Source organism: Gadus morhua, chromosome 9 (assembly GCF_902167405.1).
Source record: "Gadus morhua chromosome 9, gadMor3.0, whole genome shotgun sequence".
NCBI lineage: Eukaryota > Metazoa > Chordata > Actinopteri > Gadiformes > Gadidae > Gadus > Gadus morhua.
The window spans coordinates 16,710,803-16,723,302 of record NC_044056.1 but is presented as its reverse complement, the minus strand read 5'-3'; the positions used below and the strand labels follow the sequence as shown (position 1 = coordinate 16,723,302).

The following is a 12,500-nucleotide window of genomic DNA, read 5'->3' as shown; positions in this document are numbered from 1 at the left end:
CGGTTGGAGGGGGAAATTGTCAAGTCTTCGTACCTTTCCAAAATGTCCCAACATTGGTCTACCAAAAAAACTTAAAATGATATTGAGCACAGCAAGGAGCCTTTAGCATTATATTGAATAATTATTGAATATACATTTTCTCTGACAAATACATTTTTTTTCAATTTTCCTGACATGTCACTGATAGCGTTGAGAACCAGGTCCAAAGGCGTATGGATTCAGCGAAGCCCACCCAGTCTTCCTTCCCTCTGAGGGAGGTTTGGCCTTGTGTTCGGCAGCACCACCCCAGGGCCTTGGTGCGGCGGGTATTTATGCCCTTTTTACGACCGCCGTCAGCTGTGTGTCTGGCAGGCGGTCTGGGACCTTGTTCTCCCGATGTCTGGAGGCCCTGGGCTTGAGGCTAAAGGGGGGGGGGGGGTCATGTTAATTCTATCCAGGGCCCCCGCAACACCTCCCGTCCATGTATGTACGGTGTGTACTGTTCAAGCTGAAATCGAAAATCTTGAATTGATTGGAAGACTGATGTGAACCTCTTGAAATGGTCCAGTTGTGAAAAAGGGTCCAAAATAAATTAATTCCTATTAAATTAATATGATCAAATGCAACATATAGATCTCCCTACAGTATCCTCGTCGGAACACTGTCTTGTAGTAGCTGTACGGTATAGGGGCCTTTAGATCAAGAGAACTTGAGCTGACAACTTTAGGCCTCTAGTTCAAACACACATTCCACCAATTCAACACCATGGGTCACAGGTGACATCACACGAGAGGGACTTCACCGAGCACGTTCCCATGTGTTCCCATGTGAACAGCCTGGTCCAGTCCAGACACAATCAAAGAAAAAACAATACAATTCAACCATACTTCAGAGTCATTTCAGACAGAACACAATTTGGTGGTGTTTGTGAAGACCTGGGAACTCAGTGAAACCCTGAGAGTAGGAGCCAGATGAGGGGAACTAGCTATTCTGGGTGGGTTTGGCGGTTGTTTAAGAAGGCCTCCAGAGGGGCACTCAAGAATTTCCCTACAATTGCTTTTGGCGCTGAGACAGTAACAACATGTAAAACAACATAGTCCACTCTCACACTAGTGTGGATGCAGTTCCTGTGTGCTTCATGTTTCTTAATATCGGTTGTATATTGAAAGTTATTATTTCTATAGTAACTTTTAATAGTATATTAGAATGGGGTTATGGAAAGAGAAAATGAGAATGGTTATTCTCCCCATTTTGCAAAGGGGAGAATAACCATTCTCATTTCCTCTTTCTATAAGAGTGCATCACTTTTTTGGCAGACACCAATGCAAGTACCCTGCAAACACTTTTCATATTCATCTCGATGCCTGCCTGCACAAAGACATACAATCCCATGATCTCAGCGTGTTATACGTGTTCTACTTGTCACAGAACTTCCTCTGAGTCCCTGCATCCAGGACTGATACTGTTGTCAACTGAGAATCCGATTGATTTGTCCTGGAATAAAGATTGATTGGTTGTGCAGCAGCTAAAAGGCCTAGCCATGATTGACCTTTCCTCTGATTCACCCAGTCATACAAACACATTGGAGGTGGAGCACATCACATCACATCCCGTCCTGCCTCCGCCTACCTCTGCTTTGTTCTGCTTTCTCTCCGGGGACTCGGGGCGGGTGTGTTGATGCGTGTCGTGGGACTCCTCCATGCCCACCATGGTCAGCTTGAGCTGGGACACCTCGTCCATTAGATCCAGCTTCTCGCCCTCCAGAGATGTCCTACTCAGCAGCTCCTAGGAAACACACATCCGCACACACCCGCACACACACACAAACACGCACACACACACGCACGCACGCACGCACACACAGACACACCCACATACACACACAGAACTAAATTATAGCAATGAAATCCAGGAACAAACGCATCCTACCTTAAATGAGACTTCTCCTGGTTAAATTAAGGTTAAATGAAATAAATAAATAAAAATAAATAAATGACACATGAAAGCAACCAACAGTATTACAATATCCATCAGAGCTAGTAGGTGAACCTGAAGAGGGCAAAGTCAGATAGGCATAGGAGATGAAGCCATGCCAGTCCCCACTGGTCTCAATGTTCTTCCCCCCACTCTGGTCCAACCGACTGACTGTGAGCTAACCAACTGACTGGGGCCGGGGGGGGCTAAATATACACACCCTCACTTACACAGAGTAGCTGGGGTCTCTATTAATACTGGCCACTGTCTCTCTCTTTCTCGCTCTCTCTTTCTCTGGCATGCAACAATCCAAAATAAGGGTTGAGAAAAACAGTTAGAGCAATGAAGCAAAAAAAAGGTGGGTTTTTGTGTTTTATGACTCACATGCATTTAAAAACGCCCCCCCCCCCCCCCCCTCTCTCTCTCTCTCTCTCACACTCTCTCTCTCTCTCTCACACTCTCTCACACTCTCTCTCTCTCTCTCTCTCTCACACTCTCTCTCTCTCTCTGGGAGTATCTGACTGTTGCTTTCAGTTACGTGGTTAAACGGTTAATCCCACTTCCTCTTTGTGAGCCTAATCTTTGGTGCTTGGAAAAACTCTTGAGAGAGACGAAGAAAATGGGCTGCCATTGGTCATCCAAAGTCTAAACAGAAAATCTAAAGTACAAATTACTGTTTGCTTGATCACTTAATTACTCTACCAAAAGAGATTGAAACATTGATCTTCTGTGCCCCCCCATCCTCTCTCTCTCTCTCTCTCTCTCTCTCTCTCTCTCTCTCTCTCTCTCTCTCTCTCTCTCTCTCTCTCTCTCTCTCTCTCTCACACACACTTTCACTCTCACACACACTTTCACTCTCACTCTCACATGCATCTATGCATTCCACTGGCAAAAATATTTTGTGGCATCAAGTGGAACAGAGTTGGCAGAAATTGAATATAATATTCATAAGTGGGTTTTAGTATTAGTATATAATCCAACAAAAATAATAATGGCTGTGTTTTTGTTAGCTAAAATAAGCCCTTTGTATCTACAAAGGGAGCCCATCAATGCGCGACCGCTTCTACAGGAGCCCAGAAGGGACAAACGGCTATAGAGAAGACACGCTTTTCATTTTGAATCATGTTTACTATCGTACTTGAAAACCATGACTTATAGTTTTACAGACTTAAGAAATAAATACAATTTATAATCCATCAAGGAACCTCGCCACTTAAGAGTTGGTTACTTGATGCTGACGTAGAATAGGACAACATTTCGTTGGCAGTACCTCCTGGCCACTAACAGGCCAGTTGAGTCCCCTGTAGCTCCTCCTCTTGGGCGTTGGAGCGGGAGGGGTGAGGAGAGGGAGTTTTTGGAGGGAATTGGCACAATTGAGTTTTTGGAGGGAATTGGCACAATTGCCATCTGCAACTTCAGTGATAGATGCCACTAAATCCTACACACTGCTCCTTTAACACACGTCATTTATTTTGTGTCATGTCGTCATGTCGTCGCTTCAATATGTTCCTGCACATTTTCACCATAGATGGTAGTGATAAAGGAAGGGCTTTCCAAGGAAGAAGCCAGTAAGTGACAAAGGCAGCCAAACATGACTTCCAACTAACCGAAACATCTACTTCATAATCAAAGAAGCACTTGAATAAAAAAGGCAACCCATGGGAACAAGCCTCTTGCGCAACAGTCACAACCCCATTTAGGGCGCACTAGAAAGAATAATTCCACTGTATTTGATTGATGAGAAATTTCAACTGCCGTACATGTAAAAGAAAGCTAATATTTTGTCTGGTTGGGTCTAGTGCATGACAACCGGTTGAGTTGAGCCCCAGGCGACGCATGTACAGTCATCCTGTTCTGTCATAACAGTTAACCTCTGTCACGTGGCCCATTTAATAAGTGAACAGCACAGATATAGACAGCCGAGGCTCTATCATTACCAAAGAACACACACACACACACACAAACACATACACACACACACACACATGCATACACACACACACACACACACACGCATACACAATTACAAGTCACACATACAGACAATATTAAAACATGCATACACACACACATACACACACACTCACTATGGTCCTTAATGCTAGCGTACAGCCATGTGGCTGGGTCGTGTTAAGGGGGATAAGCCCTGGTGTTTGGAGCTCATGTCTCTGGTCACGGGCCGGCTTGTATAGGGCTGCTGGACCGGTTTTACAGCGCATGTGACCACATGGGAAAGGTTTAATGCACTTCTTGCTTTGATGTTCAGGTTGAATGAATAAGGTGTTTATTCAACATGACTAGATGAGGATAAAGGTGGATTAATGACTGGATTTATGAACTAATATCGTAGCAGATGAACCCATGGCTGACTGAGTGAACGACTTAACTATGTTGTTTTGTGTTGTCTTTCGAGACAACACAATTCTCATGAGTAAAAGCATCTTTCACCTATACGGTAACTACACAGTGAAAATAACAGCGTGAGTGTGTGGCAGAGTCTATGTGTATACGCAAAAGAGAGAGCAAAGAAAATGCATGTGTGTCTGTGTTGACTCAAGAAGAGTCCTACGTTGAAAGCCCTAGTTCAAAAACAGTGTAGAACTGACACAATGCATTACATGGATGGATGAGTACACTCTGTCCCTCTCATTCCCTCTCACTAATGCCTCTCCACATCATATGAGGCACACACACGCAAAGCTTAAACACTATTGGAACGTAGCATAAACTAAAGATATACTTAATTCTTTCACACACACACACGCACAAACACACACACACACACACACATACAAAAAGGCTGTGCAGATTAAGCAAGGTTATGTCCAGTAGGAACCGTCTCTCTCGCCATCACGTGCCTCAACATGTTGGGGGGGCTATAGAAGTACCAATGATTATAGTAGTATTAGTAATACTACCATGCTACTGGATGGTTTCACATCATATATAATGAGTTTTGAATCGACTACAATGATGGCAGTACATTTAATTTGTTACTGCTATGCTAATATATATTCCTTTCTTTTCCTCCCATCTTTTCGTGTTTGCATAAAAACAACCACTCTCGGAAGCTCTCCTTTGAGGAAGCCTGATCACCTGGAGGGGAGTTCTTAACACGAGACTGATAAGCATCAGGGTGGCCCCGTAGTGCGAAAACAAACAAGATGGGGAGAGGAGATGCTGATCAAATGTGGGCAGAACAGACGGTTGATTCTTTGATGGGAGATAATCAAAGCTGTGTTGTGTTGAACCTGGCAGTACCAAGGACCTCCAGCGCCGCCCCCGCCACCAGCCCGTCTGACGCCACACTGCGTCACATGCTCAGACACCACTGCCAACGTTGTAAGAATAATATTTATAAATACAAGCACCAAGTTCTGCAATCCCTGCTAGCTATAGCTTTTTTTTGTTTCTTCTTTTTAGTATTTATCAAATCCTAAAAACAAGCTGTAAAGATGAGCAGTTCAAGACTTCAGTGTCCCTGTGTGCTCTCCGTCCATAGGCATTAAACCAGGTCAGGGTATGAACATGTGAAATCCATCCATTCATGTCCCGGTGGCCAGCTCCTCTGGTTGAGTGCAAACAGTGGTGATACAATCTTAGACACACAGGAAGTGAGTGTCAGGAAATCTAACCCGTTGAAACACACAGCAACGGACATTTATACTGAAGTTTCTTCTTCTTTACTCACTCGATTCTGCCTATTTATTCAAAATAACAAAAGGCTAAACCCAAGGGCAGTTTCCAGTCAAAGTGACACCATCGCCACAGAGCAGTATTTAGATAAACAACAAGCTCATATTACGTGATATTACCGGAACACATTATCCTGACAACGAAAGTGACTGGTTTACACACAAAACGAACAAACCATGGATCAACACCACCGTTTCTCTGTACTTTTCATGTTGTTGAACTTCATCCTACCCAGTATGAAAGTAAGAGTGCAAATAGACAAATGAGCGTGTGTGTGTGCGTGTGTGTGTGTGTTGGTGTATGTATGTGTCAGTGTTTGTGTGTCTTTGTGTGTGTGTCCTACCTGCTGTAGCATCTCCTCCGTGGAGACCAGTTTTTGATGGTGTTCCTCAAGAGCACTCTCCAGATCTCGGATCTTCTCCCCCTGAGCTTCTACCTGGTCGGTCAGCACACTCACCTAGATGGAACATACACACACACACACACACACACACACATACACACACACACACACACACACACACACACACACACACACACACACACACACACACACACACACACACACACACACACACACACAAACAAAGGCACGCACGCAAAAAAAACTGTTTTAGCTGACGGTTCTCGTTTCTCTATTTATTTGCTCTTTCCGGTCTCTTACTTTTCCAACCAATGCCGCACTCAACATATCCCTACATTCCTAGACGCGGAAAGCAAGCTTGAGTTATTCAGCACTTCTCACTCAGGAATGCAGATTACTCCACTACGACTAGCCATCGTATCTCTCAGTCAACACTCTAACCCGATGCCAGAAAATGCAGAATTCACCCATGTTTAACTTAAAACAAAGAATTTAGAACACTAAAACACAATCGTAGTTTGTGCCGGTGTTCTAAAATGTATCGTAACATTCGTTGACTTTACTCTTTGAGAAGAATCCCGAAGTATCCTGTCTCTTACTTATTAACTCAGAAACTAACTTACCAACTAACAGGAGCTTTCAGTCAATTTAAAAAAGCCTTTAAGGTGACATTTGATACAAAAATTACACATACCTTATGAAAGATGTACACTGTAGATCTGTAACATGACAGTACACAATAATCCACTTAATATTATACTCTAACGAACGAGACATACTTCAAGAGTCCAACTCTCAACAATATATAACTCTGCCAAGTCACCATACACCCATACATAAGAGTCGTGCTGTCCTAAATGTAAACATATGAACTCTTACATTCCGGAAAGCAGAATGAATAGGCAATGTCATTCTCTCCCCTTAGCTCAATGCTACTCAGTTGAGCGTCACACACACACACACACACACACACACACACACACACACACACACACACACACACACACACACACACACACACACACACACACACACACACACACACACACACACACACAAAGCAGGTGAAAGTTCCCTGGACTACCGGCACTTACAGAGTGGTGATATGAACAACGGGTGTGTCACACAGACACACACACACACACACACACGCACCCACTTAAAGACACACACACTCAACGAGCCCCAAGGGAAAAACAGGTGAAGGGGAGGAAGGTGTAGCAAAGCACCATGGGAGAACCTGTCAACAGCCAATTAAATACACTGCCTCTCAGAGCAAGTCCCACTCCATGCAACTTTCGACCAATCAGCAAGAGATAGGCTTCCTTAAGACAAGCTTCAGGAATGCGCAGCAAGTTAGTGTCTGGATATTTGTGTGTGTTTTAGATTAGAGGGAGTTGCGGGTCAAACAGGGATTAGAGACTTGTTTTGGAACCTTTTGAAGAGAAGTTTACAACTCCCATTTTGAGTAATCTCAGGTGTTCACAGATTACACCATTCCCGCCCCATCTACAACACACACAAACAAACACATACCTACACGCGCACACACACACACACACACACACACACACACACACACACACACACACACACACACACACACACACACACACACACACACACACACACACACACGCAAGCACACGCAAGCACATGCACACGCACACCCACACCCACGCCCACAAGCACAAAATCAACACATATAAATATGTTTGCTATGGCTTATCCTCTATGATCAAGGTAAGCAAAGATGGACATCTATCTACTGCTTATGCTGCTGGGCTATACAAGCTCAGACAGAGCCCAGGAGGATGTCTGATAAAAGTCTGCTGTGGAGGAAACCTCAAAGAGATACCTCCCCAGAGCTGGCATGGGGACATACTTCACCATAACAACAGATTATCCTGATTCAGATTATTACTGTGACAACCAGCCGGGATGTAAGATGTATACAAAAAACAACAAACAAGTCCAAAGTAAAGAGGATATTTTAACATTCTGCCCCTATACAGACTTCTTATAAAGTATTATCATGGGCCCAGTCACACTTAGTAATAACAGATGAGGAGGGGGTTCTGAAACATTTTCAGATGATTTGTTATTGATTCAGTCAATTGGTATATTGTGACAACCATGTGGTTCTCTTCGCTCTTCTTTTCACTTCCCTTTATGATGCTCCTATTTGCCATGCTGGACAAATCCAACAATGCTGGACAATATAATACAACCATTAACACCATAACATTACAGAAGCCCGCTACAGATAATTGCCCCTTGCTTCAAGAGTGTCCCCTCTCAGGTAATAGAGCATCACATGAGTTCTGGCAGAACACTGTCTACATAGATGCCTACCCTGCAAGTCATGCAAGCCTCAGCTGACCAGCAGATCAGCAGATAAACCTTCCTCCTGCTTGCATGAATGGCATGAGTGCATGGCATAAATCAATAATGATTACACAATCGAATATACTCATGCACGCAACCAAACTCACACACACACACACACACACACACACACACACACACACACACACACACACACACACACACACACACACACACACACACACACACACACACACACACACACACACACACACACACACACACACACACACACACACACAGAGTTGCAAACACCCACAGACCCACACACTGACCTGTAGCACCAGAGACTCTTTATCTCCCTCTAGGCGAAGCAGTCGTTCCTGGTAAGATTCATTGATGGCTGGGGAGCACAGGTTCACCTGGGAAAAACACACAAAAGCACAAAAGTAAAGATACTTTTGGTATAGTAACATTTGTTAAAAGTGAGAAGGTGTTTGTTTAGTCTATCGATGATCTGGAACTGCTAGTACTACTATGTTATCATGTTGTTAACCTAGCAATTGTTGGTGCTCGGCACTTGTTTCTATGAATAACATCGCTGTACCGACAGCGATATATTGTACTTGTTTCTCTTTGAAAAAAGCTGACTCCTGACAAATGCTTTGGATAAAAGCGTCTGCTAAATGCCCTAATTGTAAATGTTATAGTCAGAGGCGGACAGAGTACACAGCTTCCTTACTTGAGTAAAAGTACAGATACCCCTTGCTAAATTTTACTCAAGTACAAGTAAAAGTACTACAGTCAGATGTCTACTTAAGTAAAAGTACTGACGTACTTGTTTTTAAAAGTACTTGAGTATCAAGAGTACAAGAGTATTTTTTCTAAATATTGCATTACTACTGCCACAGTGCTTACATTTATGTATGGAAACGTCCTACATGGAGTATTGAAAAATGTTAACACCTTGGAGAATGTAAAAGGAATTGAAAGTAAAATCAAGTAATTTTCATCTTTTTACCATGGCAATAGCACAATAGTATACAGTATAACAGTATACTCAAGAACATAAAAACAATTGCTCAGCTTACATAAATATGCAATATCAGAAATGAAAATTCAGCTAACAATTCTATGTATGTGTGAGTTTCTCCGTTTTTTTATCAATCAAATCAACAATCGTCTCATCTAATTCTGACCATGGAGTTGGCGGAAAGCGAAGGTGATTGCTGATAGGCTGAAGGCTGTCCTAATCAGTTTGAGAGGGAATCACGTTTGAGAGGGAAAAAACAAATTGAGGGTTTCCGTGATTTTTCTTTTCTCCTTTTATTTTTTATTTTTCAGAAGGAGTAACGGGTACTCATGGTTATGGATAGAAATGTAACGGAGTAAAGAGTACAATATTTGCCTCTCAAATGTACTTGAGTAAAGTCAAGAGTACTCCCAAAAAATGATACTCGAGTAAAGTACAGATCCCTCAAAATTTTACTTAAGTACTGTACTCAAGTAAATGTACTCCGTTACTGTGTTTGTGTTTGTTGCTAGCCAATCCAGCGATTGATGAATCCCTGCCTCCAGCAACATGTAGGTCGAAAACAAATAGGAAACGAAACAAAGTGAAACCAGATTTAAGTTTGTCCCCCATCACACATTCGATTATTAATCTAAAGTCTCTTAAGTCTGTGAGACCTATCTCTCGATATCAAAAAGACAACCACACAAGAGACACTCAGACACACACACACACACACACACACACACACACACACACACACACACACACACACACACACACACACATACACACACACACACACACACACACCATTTCATAGGCAAAGATCACATGCATAATGCGGGTTTATACAGTTCCCGATTTTGCCATATCTTTGGTCTCTAAAGTCATTACAATTCTGTCCACACATTATGTCTGCACACCTACAGATAGTCATTCACATAGCCCTAACATGGGTACACTTTCAATCTAACAATCCATCTCTGTCTCCCTGACGAAACACATGCAGCTGCAGTTCACAGAGTTTAGACATAGGCGTATACACACTGCTAGTGCTGACAGTGACCATATGGTCATGTTTAACAACATCCTTCTCTGAAAATGCAAAGAGGACTTGGGGAGAAGAGACAGGCGCAGACACATATGACGATGATCTGGACTCTACATCATTGTCGTATCATTGTCCCATTTTTCTACATTTTAGAGGGTTGCCAAAAACTAAAGAACATTCTTGTTTTGGATTCACCTATGGTGGGTATGTTCTAAGATTTTGCTGTTTTTTTTACCAAAGGCACTTTTCTCAAACCTTTGTGTTCCAATTGGTAAAACCTGACGCAACACATTTGTATGGCTCTATAGTTTGAAGTTGTTAATCAGTGGTTATTTAGGAGCAAAACAGTGCTGAGGACATGAGCAGAACAGAGGTTGTAGTGGTCATGACCGCTCTGCCAGAGTTCCAATGAGACAGCTGCATCTGTGTGTTTTCACGCATGTCGTTCAGCTCATCAGATCAGGAACTACCAACAGCTCAAAGCAGAAAAATGGAACGATCAGACACGGGAACTAGGTTTGTAGGGAACTGGTAATGACTGGCATGATTACAGTGTCTAAGAATCCATGACAGCATGGAATAACATCGCCCACTTTTGCTAAAACCCTTCGAGGGCCTGTCTGAAATGGGAAATAATAGGGGCTTTCCTGTTGGTTTTTCTCCCCATGTCTTTTAAAAAAACGACTTGAAAAAAGATAAAAACACGCCTAGGGACCACCTCAAGGGTGGGTCTGTAATAGTTCAGTTTTTTTAGTTATACAAAATCGAAAGAAAATATTTTCAGGCAGTATACATTTGTAGGTCAAAATTTAAATAGTCAGAATTGCATCTACCAGAACAGACTGGAATTTAATATTCCCACGTTTGTTTTACTAGTGTATAATCCGATGGACATCTATCTATCGATGAAAATACCAATTGTTTTTGTTGCTCTTTACATCTATTAAGAGAGCTGGTCCTCTTAAAGGGAGCCAGCCATGTTGTAGTGCCATGTTTCTACAGAAAACAACTCTAGAGAAGAGATTTTTTTAATTCTTCATCATAAAATGCATAACTATCTTACTTCTATCAAGGAACCTCCAAACTTGACACTTGGCTGCTCAGTGCTGTGGTATTAAGTCCGTTCCATCTGCTGCCTCCCATTAGATTCCCCTAAATCGTACACACGGCATCTTTAGAATAATTAGAATATTTTCCAAAATACATGATCAAATGTCTTAAAGATCAATTAGGTTGGTAGTGTATAGTGATTATTTAAGTCTCTGAGAACTTCTTCTTCTTTTTTCAACTAATTAACGACTCATAGAAATACCAGCTACGTGGACTGCAAATATGCAAAAAAATACATGTTTTCTGCGGTTTGGAAAGAAAGCCCTTCACTTTGCTTTAAATGAAGGTCATTTTCAAACTCCCAGCAGAAGCCCTGTGATGAAACACATTGCATTGAACTTGCATAAATCCCTTGTGACAGCCCCATAGAAAGAAACGGTGCACTGAAAGAATCAGTCAATGACCAAAAAACACCAACTTACATGCTTTACTTCAGCTCCCTGCGACCATGATAATATGACAGACCCCAACATGACCTCAATGTAAGATATGCTCTGAAATGTTCCTCCAACAACCAATACTGAACAACACTTCAATGAGCAACATCATCTGGAAAATGAGGCGTTGTTGGTTTCAGTGTCTTATGTCAAACTATAGCGATAGCATGAGACCAAAGGATGACGCTCTATCTCTCTCTCTCTCTCTTTCTCTCTCACACTCTCTCTCTCTATCTCTCTGAACGTATGCTATCAGTAGCAGCTTTGTTTGTTAATGCAAATCAGCTGATGATTACAGTATTTTTTAACTGATTACAGCCCCTCCTTCTCACATGCATGTACTCACACACGCACACAGAGAAACAGACACACACACATACACCGAACTGATTAAATAAAGAGCAGCATTCTATTTTAAATCCATGATAAACACATTCACATACGCATCCCTTCTAACAGAGCCGTAAGAGCATGTATACAGTAATAGGCAGGAGAAAGCGCAACCTACATTTGCAGACCTCAAACTATGTGAGCTATGTGAATCAT

The 12,500-nt window shown here is 42.3% G+C and overlaps 1 protein-coding gene across 14 annotated transcripts in view; it reads right to left on the bottom strand.

Moving 5' to 3' along the window:
- ppfibp2b (PPFIA binding protein 2b) overlaps positions 1–12,500 on the bottom strand; it is a 51,718-nt gene that overhangs the window by 20,364 nt on the left and 18,854 nt on the right. For 10 of the 14 annotated variants that reach the window (XM_030365337.1, XM_030365336.1, XM_030365339.1 and 7 more), the window contains 3 exons: positions 8,677–8,763; positions 5,993–6,106; positions 1,609–1,764 (listed from right to left, as the gene is read on the bottom strand). In XM_030365337.1, coding sequence (XP_030221197.1) covers positions 1,609–1,764; positions 5,993–6,106; positions 8,677–8,763 — 357 coding nt within the window. The other 4 variants (XM_030365344.1, XM_030365348.1, XM_030365349.1 and 1 more) reach the window with 4 other exon arrangements.